Source organism: Paramisgurnus dabryanus, chromosome 5 (assembly GCF_030506205.2).
Source record: "Paramisgurnus dabryanus chromosome 5, PD_genome_1.1, whole genome shotgun sequence".
Classification (NCBI taxonomy): Eukaryota; Metazoa; Chordata; class Actinopteri; order Cypriniformes; family Cobitidae; genus Paramisgurnus; species Paramisgurnus dabryanus.
The window spans coordinates 36,949,038-36,965,291 of NC_133341.1; the positions used below are offsets into that span (position 1 = coordinate 36,949,038).

At 37.5% G+C, this 16,254-nt stretch overlaps 1 protein-coding gene across 1 annotated transcript in view; it reads right to left on the reverse strand.

The window, feature by feature from the left end:
* The window catches only part of nos1 (nitric oxide synthase 1 (neuronal)), a 71,057-nt gene that overhangs the window by 40,736 nt on the left and 14,067 nt on the right, over positions 1 to 16,254 (reverse strand). Inside the window, exons 4-7 of the mRNA XM_065250928.2 lie at positions 13,397 to 13,531; positions 2,572 to 2,717; positions 2,314 to 2,476; positions 1,015 to 1,106 (exon numbers count right to left, since the gene is read on the reverse strand). Of these exons, the coding sequence (XP_065107000.1) occupies positions 1,015 to 1,106; positions 2,314 to 2,476; positions 2,572 to 2,717; positions 13,397 to 13,531 (536 nt within the window). The remainder of the gene's footprint in view (positions 1 to 1,014; positions 1,107 to 2,313; positions 2,477 to 2,571; positions 2,718 to 13,396; positions 13,532 to 16,254) is intronic.

Consider the following 16,254-nt stretch of genomic DNA (forward strand, 5'->3'; position numbering starts at 1 on the left):
AGTTCTCATTACCGAAACATGAGTTTGTTAATGCATATATTTAATGTAATATCATGTTGCGGTATTGATCATTTTTGATAATGATAATGTACAAAATGTAATAATTCTATAAGAAATATTTTTTTAAATCCTCTAAAAATAATGGTTATAGTAAGTTCAGACCTTAATGTTATATGTGTAAAAAAATGGCTTCAAGGGCTTTTTAAAAATTCTGATGCTGGACACCTTCTAATTCTGGATTTTGTGAGGCTGACAGAATTTAAAAAGAAAGAATGGTCCAATGGAAATACATCAAAAAAGAAATGTGTTTTTAATCATCTAAAAGAAATTACGCTTAATAGCTAAAGCTGTTTCAATTCATTATGCAGCTCAAGTTTAATTACATTTTTATAGTTTTTAAAATTTTTTAATAAAACTACCACATCTGTCTCACAAACAAAGTAATAACTCAGTGCTAAAAATACATCAGTGACAGGTCGGTGTTCAAAAAGTGCTTACGCTCCTTTACTTGTTTCCCGACTTCAAAAGCGCGCTAAGAGCAAAGTGTCAGTCCCGTCAGTCTTAAACTACAGCTCTGGATGAAATTTGGGTCACAGGCGAGCCCTCGCAAGCAAAGAAATTATGTGTCGACATGCAGAAAAAGTGTAGGAGACCTCTGACGTTTCTTATGGCAGTTCCTAAACAAGCAAGCGCTTGGGCTTTTGAGTTCAGAGCGTTTGAATTGTATAAAGCGTTTCCTTTTTTCTTACGTTTTTCTTCACCGCTCTCTCTCTGACTCAAATCTTTCCGTTCGACTGACATTAATTAAACAGAACAGAGAATAAGTGTCGGATATGATTAGCTTTGGACGGTGGTAGCGATGCCATTGCTCGGCTCTGCCGTGGCAGGTGTAGCACTGAGGGCTGGGGAACAAGGTGACACAAAGTGCACAGAAACACACAGCTTGACAGGGAAAGAGAAAACGAGAAGCAGAGAAAAACAAGACAGGAGCCGGTGAAAGGTGGCCACACTAACCTGAGGTTTCCTTTGTTGGTGGCGTATTTGATGTGGTTGCAGATGTAATTAAACATCCCGTGAGCAGTCGTGCAGTCTCGGGCGTCGAAAACCTCAACAGAGAAATGTCATTTTTAGGGCACGCTCTGTAATCCATTATCAATGCATTTATATTTAGTAATACTAGATTTCAATGGATTTAAGAGATGTTTGATAAAGAAAAGCTGTGTCTTTAAGATTTTTAAGGTACTAATAGTGTTTTTGTAGAAACACAAGTTCAGTTTGACACTAAAGGAAATTGTTTTTGAGATATCCTATTGTGCTATCAGTATATCACTGAATTATATAACAGATGTATTGGGCTGACAAATTAAAGGGTTAAATGGTGTCAGCCAAACATTTTTATTAAAAATATGAATACAACTATTTTAATAAATTTAAATGCACTGAAAAATCACATTAACACCGAGAACATCAGGTTATTATTGTTTTATACAAATGCTGTCCAACCACCCAAAGCATTCAGGAACCTGTACAATTTGGCTAAATAAAATTATGCTGTAGGGCAGTGGTTCCCAAACGTTTGGAGTGTGCATCCCTTTGCGCCCCCCCTCAAAAAAATCTCAAACTTAAAATCTGAACTATAAAACGGGTTGTTCTGGTTCTTCATTCTGATTGGTTGAAACACCGTGATAAAATACTCCGGTAAACCCACGGTTCAGACCGCATTACAGAAGTATCACTGCGCCACTGTTGCTGCGTACTGATTTATGAAAAAATAAACACCACAGTCTTAAATCATATTTTCATTGTGTCTTTGCTGCGTCTGTGTTGGTTGGGAACTGCGCTCTGTTTAAGTCACACTTGGTTCTGAGGAAGTACTTTGTTTGGCAGAAGAGTAATATTTGTACTAATATAATTTCAGCTTATTTGTGTTTTATTTTATAAAATCCCACTAACGATATGCATATGAAGTAACCGTTTTATAAAAGCAATAACCCCCGCGAAGCAGTGAGGTTACAGTGCATTTTATAACAGCTAAGGGGGTTTTAACAACGCCCCTTAGCTGTTATTAAATGCACTGGTAACCCACTGCTTCTTGGGGCTTATTGCTTTATTAAACTAAACATGTTAAATGATACAAGGTAGTGATGTTGGTTTGTAGCGCTCTAGCTAATTCTTTTCTTTCAGGTTTTGGTTTGATTACACAGAATTTGTTATAAAGTGATGTATTTTATAAAATGTCATAAAACTGGGGCCCACTGGCACCCCCCCTAGTTTGGAAACCAGTGCTGTAGGGGAACTTCTGTATATAAGCACCTGTAGTTTGGACCACTGGATGCGTCCCACACAGCGAGCTGCATTTCTCCATGCGTGTTTGGCACCATAGATCAGCTCGTTGTCCTTCAATTGATACGTTCCTGAAATTTCGATCTCTTTTTTGACCTCCTCCAATCGGTCAACGTGGGCCTTGGAGCCGCATCTGCTCATAAAGAGGAGAAAGACATTTATTTTAGATTAGCAAAATGAATTGTAGCTCAATCAGCACAGGTGCTTTAGATTAGATCGTGCGCCTGCCTTTTGATTGATGTGTAGTACTGGTCAATGAAATCTGTAGCGAGCGGCAGCAGGTCCTCTTTCGTTCGGACTTCATCTGGCTTGCGGCTCTGCTGATTTGGCACCATAATAGACCCTATACAAACACGCTCGGTGCAGATCGGCACCTGTAAACAAGAGCAACTTACAATAAGAAAAAAGTAAACTATTGAAGAGCTTAAATGCAAAAGTTATTAAACGTACCTCCATCAAAAACGAGATAATGATATATCTAGATATAATGCTCTCGGCACGTATTACGTTTATCAAATACTTTCACTTCAAATCTGCTTAATCCCGGACACAGGTCATTTAAAAATACTGGTTTGGTGGCAAAATCGTTTAAACGCCACATTGATTTTAAAGTCCTCTAAGTGCACAGAAGATGAATGTAAAATGACCGTGGGTCACATTCATACTTGGGTCCCTTGTGAATACTTGGACCTCAATTCAACTCGAATGTGGCTGCAACATAGCCTAGAAATCTAGACGCACCCCAGCGGCCGCAAAATATATTTGCTGCCAGGGTTTAGTCTAGGCACTCAGAATACACTTAACAGCTCCAAAAACCAAAATTTGGTCAGGCCAATCACATCGTGTGTAGCGTCTGTGGGGCGGGCTTAACATGATGACGACAGAGCTGCAACGGTTCCTACTTGAAAACAAAGAATGGCTGCTGCTGCTGGCGAACAGCTTTCTTTTGAAGCGGCTTTGGCCGCGACTCTGGAGGACTTAGACTTATGTTTTTCTTTGAGAGAAGAGCAAATAACCCTACTGAAGTCCTTTTTAAGCAAGAAAGATGTGTTTGGAGTTTTGCCGACTGGTTACGGTAACTACGTCACCTTCTTCGTTGCTCTGATTGGTCATAGCGCTATCCTATTGCGTGCAGAGGCATTTTGAGGGACAACCTTATATCCCGCCCCTTGCATTGAGCCGTTTGTGTGAAGAGTTGCCAGACCTTACATCTTGATGTAGGTCTGGCTAACCAGGCTAGCTGCAACATGCATTACAGCGCACCCTAATGCGTGCGGCAGATTTGGATTCGGACTTTTATCATTTGCAATGTTTCTAGTTGCATCTGTAGTGATTTTGGAACTGATTACCATGTCTTTTCCAAAAAAGTGAATTTGTTTAAAGTGTTTTTTTTTTGTTCAATAAAAAAAAGTTGTCCTAGACGCGACGTTGCGCTTCTTATCTGGTGTATGACCTTCTTTAGAGGGTTTTGCATTTGAACTCTTTAACTTTAACTGCTCCAAGTCCATCTGCACTGTCGCTGCGCAGACGTGTTTTCTTTGCAACAGAAATACTACGACCTAAAAACATGCATGAATACGGTAAAGTCGCAGATGGAAGATGTGTGAAACAGGCCTCGGAGATTGCGCAACTGGGCACTGAGTGATGGTTAACATATTATTAGGGGTGACCCCGAATAGTCGAAGATTCGATGCATCGATAGGAGAAGCCTGATTCGACTACCAATCTCACAGTCGAATCGTCGCAGATGTGTTATGAAATGAGGATCATTCAATTTTGGCCATATATGGGTGCACACACTATATGATTTCACATATAACAGCTTTCTCACAATATATTAATATACTGCATATTATGATAATGCTGCAAATAATATGTGAAGTAGCAGCTTTTAATAAATATTTTTTTAAATGCGTTAATAAATCCAACAACCCCTGTGACCGGGCTACACGTCCATAAGAGGTTTATATGTTAATAAACCATTGCCTCTTTGTTTCTACATTTAAAAGACAAAGCTGGCAAATAATATAATGCCTTTCGTTCTTTTAATTATTTCTATATTTTATTTTATTTATAAATCACTTTGGGTTATCTGATTTGGCTATATTAGTTATAGTATTAGTAACTATTTGGCTTGTGTTTTGTTTCCGTGCACTTGAGGCATTTTGCATATTTGTTCTGCACTTTGTTACTTCTGACCTTATTTTATGAAAAAAATTGTATTTATTATAAACGTAAATTCTGATCTAATTTAAGTATGTAAATTTTGGATAGCTTTTCGTTGTATGGATGTTGCGCTGTTGCGTGCTGGATATGCTTGCGCATGTAATTTAGCCGAACGGGCTAGGTGCTCTAGGGTCTCATATTTAGGAGTTCATCAAACTAAACATTAAAAAACGGATGTTTCTCGACGAGTATAAGTTTTTAAAATGTATTTAAAACAGACTGGTTGTCTTGTCAAAAGTTACACTACAAAACAGGTAAGCCATTTTTTTTTTATTTCGTTGATGAAACGGAAACTATCTGCACCGAACCTATTTCTGCCTGACACGAATGACTTTCTTGTGATTTAATATTATGGTTGGTCGGTGTTCACTTTCAAAGGATAGCAAAGAGATTCCTGAAATAAATAATATCATCTGGTCTTTCTGTATCTAAAGTTAATACAGAATCATCCGGTCTTTCTGTATCTAAAGTAAATACAGAGATGATCAAAGTCAAAGCAAGCAAGCAGGTATTTCTGTGCTAAATAATAACGCGTAGTGTCTATAAAATCATTAATTTCAGTGTTTTTCTTGTTATAAATTAACGTTTAATGATTTGTATATAAGGCTTAGTTTTTATCATTTATAGTCACAATCACAAATTATTTGTCATTTCTCATTTGTTGTTTTTTTTTGTCATGACTGCTTTGACTCGCTATCTCCAAATTAAATAAAATCACTTAATTGTAGCCGGAGTTTCCAAGGCAGGATTACCTTTGTTATTTTTTTAGGTTTAGTTATCAAAATGTATTTTTGTGTGATGTTCTGTAGATCGTGGCTTTAAAATGTTATGAGGAATAATTAAACAAATGTTGCCTTAAATTTTACCTTAATATATATATATATATATAAATGCATCGTCAGTTTTGTCTTCGTTTATTACTTGAAAGACAGTTTTGGTCACTTTATCAGAAAGTTGTTTATGTGTGCTGCTTGTGAAAGAAAATAAAAGTTACCAATTTGTCTGGCCCCCTCCCAACCCATGCACACAAACATAGATGATTCGACTATCGGTCGACTATGGAAAGATTCGACAATTCTGATTTGAATATGTAAATCCTTAGTCGAGGACACCCCTACATATTATTCTCCGCTCAGAAGGCAAGGCATCATTTCACACAGCGAGCTTCAGTGCTCATCCTCATGTGTTTGTTTGTGATGATCATGCAATTGTAAACTAATAAAATGTATACAGCCGTTAAAACATCCACTGGGTTGAGAAGTGCCAGCTTCATCAAAGCTGGTGAAAGCAGCAAAGGGACAGGCGGAAATGGTCCTTCGCCTCGAGGAAAAGACTCATATGGTCTGAGTAATATGATTAGATTTGAAACGAACTGTCACTTTATGTAGTTGTTAATATAGTATGTTTACTGGGCTGAGATGGAAAGACTGAATCTGGGAGAAAACAACAAGTCGGCTCGTTTAAATAAAGACCGGATATTTTTTGTGTACAGTAATGACCATGCTGGGTTATTTTTAATCCAGTGTTGGGTCAACAAGGGACAAACCTGACCCATTGGCTTGTAATTTAACCTCTGCTGGGTTGTTTCAATCCCAAATGCAGGGTTGTTTTAACCCACTGTTGAGTTAAATATTAACATTTTCTGCGTTAATTTAACTCAACGGCTGGGTTTGTCCCTTTTTGACCCAATGCTGGGTTAAAAAGAACCCAGCATTTTTTTATGATAACTAGGGGAAATTGCGAATTAACAAATATTAACAGTTAAAATCTTTGATTTTGAAAATGTATTAATAAATGATAAAGTTAAAATTAACCAAGAATAAATAAATGCTGTAAACTTCCTTGTTATTTAACGTTAACTACACTCTAAAAATGCTAGGTCGAGCCCAGCCCCTTGTGTTGTAATTTATTGTATGGTGGGTTGTTTTAACCCATGGGTCAAATAGAATTTTTGGGGGGGTTAATTTAACCTAACGGCTGGGCTCTTTTTTTGTTGACCCAATGCTGGGTTGAAAATAACCTAGCATTTTAAGAGTGTAATGTGTTAACTAACGTTGACAACATTGCCTTACTCTCTCTCTGCTGGTATATCTCAGTTACGGAGGGGGGAGTACTCTGGGTTCGGGCTAATATTCCAAGCTCTCCCCTCAGAGAGCATGCCAAATATGCTTTATTTCACAGTTGACTATAGCTTTCTTTATTTATTCTTTACGCCATTCCAGCATCTATGGCTATATTCATGGCGAGAACTGGTTAAATCATACATTTGATACAGTTAATACAGACACAGGTTGGGGGAAGGACAATTTGGCATCTCCAATTTGCCTAACTTGCATGTTTTTGGCCTGTGGGATGAAACCGGAGTACCCGGAGTAAACCCACTACCCAGTCCCACAAGGTTTCGTGATATAGTCACGTAAATGTTAGATTCTATTTTCGTGATATTTTCACATATTTCCGCGATCGTATAACGAATTCCTGTTTTTCGTGTGATTATCACGTATTGGTTTACTCGACTGCTTTTTCTTATTTTCAGACCATTGTCGCTTCGGTTTAGGGTTAGATTTGGTGCTTGCATTAGAATGTCACTTGATGTATTGGTTTATAAAAAAATTCAGATTTTTTTTAATATGTGACCTGTTTAGAGTTGAGTAAAATTTTGTTATGTAGTCACGTACATTTTTTTATTCTTTTTTCGTGATATTATCACAAATTTTCGTGTTTTTCGTGATTGTATAACGAATTCCTGTTTTTGTGTGATTATCACGTATTGGTTACTTAACTGTTTTGTCCTATTTTCTTACCATTGTCGCTTCGGTTTAGGGTTAGGGTATTTACATAAAATGACATCCCTACCCAAACCCTAAACCGAAGCGACAATGGTAAGAAAATAGGACAAAACAGTTGAGTAACCAATACGTGATAATCACACAAAAACAGGAATTTGTTATACAATCACGTAAAACACGAAAATTTGTGATAATATCACGAAAAAAGAATAAAAAAATGTACGTGACTACATAACAAAATTTTGTGAGACTGGGCTGAAACCCACCCTGACACAGGAAAAACATGCAAAATATCATAGTTGATTACATGTTTATCCAGACTTGTGAAATAATTAGAGATTTGAGGAAAACTTTTGACATTTCAGAAAAAAATTATTACAAAAACTTCAGAATTCCCCTGCACTGCATGCATGTCACCAGTATTTTCACTGTAAGTGAAAATTATGAAACATGTTTTACTACAAAGAATGTGAGTTTATTCTTAAGATGTCAAATAAATCTTTGGTGTCCCCAGAGTACATATGTGAAGTTTTGGCTCAAAATATATCATATAGATCATTTATTATAACATGTTAAAATTGTCACTTTGTAGGTGTGTGCAAAAATGTGCCGTTTTGGGTGTCCTTTAACATGCAAATTAACTGAACTCTGCACTAAAATGGCAGTGGCGTGGTTGGATAGTGCAGATTAAGGGGCGGTATTATCCCCTTCTGACATCACCAGGGGAGCCAAATTTCAATTACTTTTTTATTTTTTCACATGCTTACAGAGAATGGTTTGTTACTGGGTTGATCTTATTCACATTTTCTAGGTTGATAGAAGCACTGAGGACCCAATTATAGCACTTAAACATGGAAAAAGTCAGATTTTCCTGGTATGTCCCCTTTAAAGAAACTGAAGTAACACCCTTATCCTGACAGTTGTCAGCACCCGATATTTAATAATTTATTTTTTCACATTCAGCCGGAGTGTATGCAGTCCTGCAGCTGTCACATTCAGCAGAGTTGGAGATGCAACCCAAAAATCCTTGAGAATGTGATATATTATAAATCAGACCAGCATCGTAATTACTATCAATTAGCATGCAAAGGCAGGCACTTGTGAAAGTGTAGAGAACTCTCTCTTACCAGCATGAATCTGAATAAGAGAGAACGCTGAGAGCTCTGTAACCATACAGATTTGTGTCTACAGTGGGAGGCAAGGGCTAATTTTAAACCTTAGTTTGTATGACATATGGATGCTACAAGAGCTGCTAAATTCCAAGCAAATGCATATAAACAACAGTCAGGTCTAGTTCTGTATTCACGTCATGTTGGAATTACCGTAATTAGGGGTTTTCGACTCTTTGACGAACTTTTAAAGGGGACATTTCACAAGACTTTTTAAAGATGTTATAGCCTGCCTGCGTCTCCCCAGACTGTAAAGCTCGGGCGCACAAAACAAAAGAAAAATAAAATAAGCTGGGGCGGAACAAATAACAGTCAGCCGCATCGTACGTCAGCCGCGTCACTGACTTTATGCGGCGCCGCAGTCGGATGACGTCAAAGTACCGCGAAATCTTACGGAGTAGTTTAATTTCGACTCGCTCTCGCTGTACTTTGACGTCATCTCCATGTCAGTTCTTGCAGCGCAGCATGAGTCCAAACACACAGAAGTTACACAGATATCGTTGTATTCTTCATATAATTGGCTACATGTTTTGTCTATCAATATTTTCCATGAAGTCATTGGCTGATGGAGGAACGAGCGAGCCATTGGTAACATCTCTAAAGGATGTCACGTTTTCGACGGCGCTGTTTGGATGATCTATTATACTACTTCCCTATTTTAAATACAAACTTTGAAGGCGGGTTCATGTGTTTAACGGAGTGTAAGCTCATATACCCTTACATGTCTTCAGATTATATATTATATTGTATTACCAGACATTCATGCGAAATCTGATGTAAACAATCTATATTTCACTGATTATACGCATTTGTGGACAAAAATGGTCATTGGATAATCTGAAACAGACTGGATTCGACTTGTGATCCCCACAAAGGTAAAAAGAGTCATGTTTATTTTTGCATGTTGTCATTTGGTCATAAAATACTACATATGATGCTAGAACATCTCAAAACGGCTTTACAGGGGGTATGGCTTAGCTAAATGAGATGTAAATGAGCCCTATTGTCTCCCCCAGCTGGAAAGAAGAGTCCCTTTCGTCTCGATTTTCTCGGTTTGAGTATTTCTGAGTTCCTATATTCAAATGGCCACAACTTCTCCAAATCTTATCAGATTTCCATGTGTTACACATCGTTGGAAAGCTTAGAAACACTTTCAGAATCTGTGAATAACTCAAAATGCCCAGATCCAACTTGTGTCCCTACTTTCCGTGACTGGTCACATTTGTGAAGTTGTAGCTCAAAATATCATATAGATAATTTTTTTATAGCATGTTAAAATTGACACTTCGTAGGTGTGAGCAAAAATGTGCCATTTGGGTGTGTCCTGTTAAATGCAAATGAGCTGATCTCTGAACTAAATGGCCAAGTTTTGTGTTGGGTAGTGCAGATTAATGGCAGTTTTATCCCCTTTTGACGTCACGGGGGGGGGGAGGGGCAAAATTCAATTATCTGTTTTTTCACATGCTTGCAGTCACATTTTCTAGGTTGATAGAAGCACTGGGGACACCATTATAGCACTTAAACATACAAAAAGTCAGATTTTCAGGAAATGTCCCCTTTAAAGCTGCTGTGTAAGGATTTTAGGGCATCTAGCGGTGAGATTGTGAATTGCAACCAATGGCTCAGTCCACACCTCACCCCTCCCTTTCGAAACGCATAGAGAAGTACGGTAGCCACGCCACAGGACACGTCTTTGTCTGAGACAACGTAGTGACGAAACGCACTCTGAATAAAAATGCTAATTTTAAGGTAATAAAAACTGTTAATTTTGTAAGGTCTTTATACACCACTGAAAACTAGTTATGTTTATTATATTGCATTTCTGTCAAGAGATACTCCTAAAGGTTACACAGTTACACTACTTTGCTAGGGTGCACGGGGCAAAAACGAACACGGGGTTAGTTGTGACACGGGCTGTTTACAATGCATTTTGTTTTTCTGGTATTTTTTCACGCTGCCAAAAAAGGATCTCCCGCAAATTATTGTAAATGTATAATGTTTTCCAGGGAGTTATTGATGAACGAGTGTTTTGGTGGCATGTAAGTAAATTTTTTCATCATATGTTTTTTTTTTCGATTTCTAATTTGGGTGTGTAAGATACCAAATCCAATGCTATGTCATATTAATTAGTATCTTGTTGACTAAAACATGGTGGGCTTAAAAATATTTTGACCCAGCGGGGTTAATTGTAACGCTGTGTTACGATATGAAAACTGTTAACGTTAGCGTAATTCTTGCCATTGTTTTAAATAGGCTACACACAAATGATTTCTGGCTGCCAACAAAATAAATGTGCCTTTCTTATCAAACATTGTGTGTCAAATGTATTTTTGTTCATATCTTTAAAATTGATTATATGAGGTCATTATATTGATTGAAATCAAAATCAGGCTTTGATGCTCATTATATCAGAATTTGATTTTTGAAACTGTAGTATGATTATTACAGATATAAAAAAAGTCATAATTGTGCTGCTTTTTCTCACATTTAGACTTTTGTATCCATTTATAATTGAACTCTTGTTAGAAAAGGGCTTGATGAATGGATACAGTGTGGATACCTGTCTATTATAGACAGATATATAAACAATATCCACTTCAAGTATATAGACAAAATAGTATTGAAATATTTGCAAACTTAATTTTTAGCAAGTGTTACAACTAACCCCTGCCTGTTACAATTAATCCCACCTATGGGCAGGGGCGGATCTAGAAATTTTTTTATGGGGTGTCAAGAGGGTGGCATGAGAACTACGAGGGGTGGCAATGAAGTAAGCGTCCTTGCATGGTTGTCGTGGATACAAGAAATTATATACTGTATATACTATATTCGGTGTATACACTGGACCTCAAATTTTTATAACATAAAAAACGCAACAACAAATGTTCCTATAAGTACCCAAGCAGCTACCTTTATCATCTCTACTGTAGCACCCTTTGTCTTAATACTAAGTTAATACATACCGCTTACCAATATCTAAAAACACTGACTGTAACCATGATGGGCAAAGTTAAAACGAAATGGTATAAAGACTGTTATATAAATAAAATAGGTTTGCCTAGTTTATATTAATGTTAAACATATTTGAAAGGCACACATCTCATAACCCTCTTCTTTAATCCTTTCACTCACTTGATGATGGATTTATGTCTTTTCACTTCTTTTTAGCTCTTTGCCATCCATATGTTTCTTTCTTTCATGACTTCATCTATTCCTTTCACAACATATTTTTCTGTTTTATTTGTCCCTTCCACTCCCATAGTATTTGATTTTTCTATTCTTTTAGGTTAGAAAAATGGTTATCAGCCTTTCTTTTCATAGTATCCTGGAAAATGCAGCATTGAGTTTTGTCTTTCAAGCTTTCTAAACATACACAACACTGAATAGTTTTGTCTCCTTAATGAAGACAAATAAAAACATTAGACTATATCATAACGAGTGATTTCATATGCACGTATGGAATATTTTGATGGCTGCAGTAGCTAATAAGACATGACGGGCTAACTCTAGAAAGAACTGCTTAAATTATATTTACTGCTTACACAAACCTGCAGTTCAGTTGTTTTAACTACCAAGCAACTACCTCAGGCAATCAACAGTTTAATTTTTGTATTTTTATCCTGATGCAACATTTATCTGTAAAATATGACCGTATTCAGTACTCTGATTTGCTGATGTGATGCTCAACTTAATCACTTTAAGACACTAAAGAGAAACCACTAATGTTTTGGCAGCATGTGATGATGTGAGGTGCTTTATTAGATCAGAATTACTGTCTAAAGACGTCACGTGAAGAGACTCTTTCTTCATGGGCATAAGTTGCACGTCCATAATCATTCTTACCTTTCACCTCAACGATGGAAAAGTAACGTTTGTGCTTTTTATACTTTGTGTTTGCGTCCGCTACCTTTGTTTTGAGATCGTTGTACTTCCCATCGATCTGTTGTTGCGGTTTGTGCGACTCGGAAGGGATGGACTGCAGCGCGAGAACCGTGCTGCGTGTGAGTGCCTTGGATGGGGCGATGCATCCTTTCACGGTAGTCTCCAACAACGCCAGAAAAGATCGCTAGATTTGTCCTAGTCACTTTTTTAATAAAGTCGCTAAAGGGGTCTAAAAAGTTTGGCAAGTTGGCAAGACTGCGCGGACTTTTTTTACACTGTAAAAGACTTTCTGCTCGGACTGACTGTTCGTGCTGCTTGCGTATGAACTCTGCTGCCTCTGGTTGGCTAACGATGGAAATTAAGCCAATCATCATCATTGTCCCACCCCCTCTAAGACACACACACCAATCATCGTCAGATATGTGTCTCCCACCCCTAAACACACGCAGAGAAAAACTACATTGCCTTTCTGGTTAAAAGAGCCTTCTCGGGTATATATTATATATATTAGGATACAAGCGCTGGGGTGGCATATGGGGTGGCAATGCTTTTATTTAGGGTGGCAACTGCCACCCCGTGCCACCCCAGTAGATCCGCCCCTGCCTATGGGGTAAGTTGTAACGTTTGCATTTCTGTCATGTTTGGTGTAATTGTCCAAGAATGGTAAGTGCTAGAAACAAACTTCAAATGTTTATTTGCAGCAGAGATGCAGCAGAGATCTCACAACCGTATAATGTCATTTCAATACTGTTATATTGTTTTGCAGTCATTACAAACCAAGCCACTTTCAGTTTTGCCAGTATGTGTGTCACCATAGAAACATATCTGAGATGTGAACAGGTGTACGGTGTTGGAATTACCATCTCATAATTACATTAATTCTGACACGTGTCTAAGCAGAATGATCAGAAAATTATTTTAATGACAGAAAATGTTAAGAAACAAAGTATGGTAATATGCAGTCCTAGGATGGCATTATCTGCTCACCTTGCTGGAGTTGTTATGTAGAGTGTCATTGTACACGGCTCCGGTTTCCACATTTTTCACCTTCAGGAATCTCGGACATTTAGATGGACTTCCATTCTGCAAAGTCTTAGTGGGAGAAACTCCTTGGGCTTGTGGCTGTGATAAAATAAAACATGAAATCTTGATCAGTTAAATATCAGATTAATTCAAAAAACAAAGTGATTCACTATACACTTTTCCCGAGACCAATTCCCAAGAAAAGTTCCTAGAAAGGCTGGATGACGTTTAGCAATTTCATTTAAAGACCAAAAGATAACACTGACGGCTGCACAGATTTGTAGTTATTCTGCCCACTGTCTGTCAGGAAAAGGAAATATATCACATACTCGATGACTTCAGACATGGCCAGCACTATCAGGCAAAGACCTAAAGTTAATGAGCTTTGATTCATGAAAACTCGGGATTCTCCTATTGACTTCTCTATTCAAAGGATGACTGCAAATAGCTTCATACAGTAATCTATCAGCACTGAGTCATATGAGAATCAATTTGAGGGCCATTACAGTTCGCAGCTTTTCTATGCGATGAGATAGTTCACAGACCAATAGCTTGGGCACCACGTCAGGCACATTATTCTTGCAGTTTTTGAATACATATTTGAATTTCAATCCTGGCCCATTACACTCGCTGTCCCCTGTAAGGCAAGTGGGCCCTTCTTCTCAATCGATTCTACTGTCTTCAGAAGAGATAAATCAGTCCCACAGCGGTGTCTCTCTCTTTCTCTCAGGCTAAGCGACACTTGCAATGTACATGATCATTATCTCCGAGCCAACACACCAGTGAATTGGCACAAAGAACACAATGTTGGCGCGTGTGAAGCAGAACGGATGAGAAGAATAATCTTGACAGAAGTGAAATGTGAGGACAAAATCCATTATGATACACCCTTAAAGATACAAGTGTGCATTATGACAGGAAAGCGGCACGGTTGATAAAGGTGTAAAATTGAAAAAGGGAATTTCTCTTGTAGGGATTCCATGTTAGACAGCAAGACAGCCCGGAGAACAACAAACATACAGCAACATGGATGATGAGTGACAACAACATCAACACTTGCATAGAAAGATGAGAATAAGAAAACAAATCCACCTTCAAACCAGAATCTAAGTTTAAAGCAGAATCCAGCTTCATGCAGAAACCAGTTTCACATCAGAATCCAACTTCACATTACAATCTATATTCAAACCAGAATTCAAATTCTCACCAGATTCCAACTTTACATTACAATCTAAATTCACACCAGAATCCACATTTACATGAAAATCCAAATCCACCTTTAAACCGGAATCCATGTTTAAAGGAGATTCCAGCTTCACTCTAAAATCCAGTTTCACACCAGAATCCAATTTCACACCAGAATCCAACTTCACATTACAATCCACATTTACACCAAAATCCAAATCCACCTTTAAACCAGAATCCATGTTTAAAGGAGAATCCAGCTTCACTCCAAAATCCAGTTTCAAACCAGAATCCATTTTCACATTAGAATCTCCAGTCACACCAGAATCCACATTTACACCAAAATCCAAATCCACCTTTAAACCAGAATCCATGTTTAAAGGAGATTCCAGCTTCACTCCAAAATCCAGTTTCACACCAGAATCCATTTATACATTATAATCTCCATTCACAACAGAATCCACATTTACACAAAAATCCAAATCCACCTTTACACCAGAATCCATGTTTAAAGGAGATCCCAGCTTCACTCCAAAATCCAGTTTCACACCAGAATCCATTTTTACATTAGAATCTCCATTCACACCAGAATCCACATTTACACCAAAATCCAAATCCACACTTTCACCAAAATCCAAATCCACCTTTAAACCAAAATCCATGTTTAAATGAGAATCCAGCTTCACACCAAAATCTACTTTCACACCAGAATCCAACTTCACATTAGAATCTACATTCACACTGGAATCCAAATTCACAGTACAGTCTACATTCAAACCAGAATCCAAATTCTCACCAGAATCCAACTTTACATTAAAATCCACATTTACACCAAAATCCACATTTACACCAAAATCCAAATCCACCATTAAAGGAGAATCCAACTTCACACCAGCATCCAGTTTCACACCAGAATCCAATTTCACATTAAAATCTCCATTCACACCAGAATCCACATTTACACCAAAATCCAAATCCACATTTTCACCAAAATCCAAATCCACATTTTCACCAAAATCCAAATCCACCTTTAAACCAAAATCCATGTGTAAATAAGAATCCAGCTTCACACCAAAATCCAGTTTCGGACCAGAATCCAACTTCACATTAGTATTTACATTCACACCAGAATCCACATTTACACCAAAATCCAAATCCACATTTTCACCAAAATCCAAATCCACCTTTAAACCAAAATCCATGTGTAAATAAGAATCCAGCCTCACACCAAAATCCAGTTTCGCACCAGAATCCAAATTCACAGTACAATCTGAATTAAAACTGGAATCCAAATTCTCACCAGAATACAACTTTACATTAGAATCTACATTTACACCAAAATCCACATTTACACCAAATCCACATTTACACCAAAATCCACATTTACACCAAAATCCACATTTGCACCAAATCCACATTTGCACCAAATCCACATTTACACCAAAATCCAAATCCACCTTTAAACCAAAATCCATGTTTAAATGAAAATCCAGCTTCACACCAAAATCTATTTTGACACCAGAATCCAACTTCACATTAGAATCTACATTCACATCAGAATCCAAATTCTCACCAGAATACAACTTTACATTAGAATATACATTTACACCAGAATCCACATTTACACCAAAATCCAA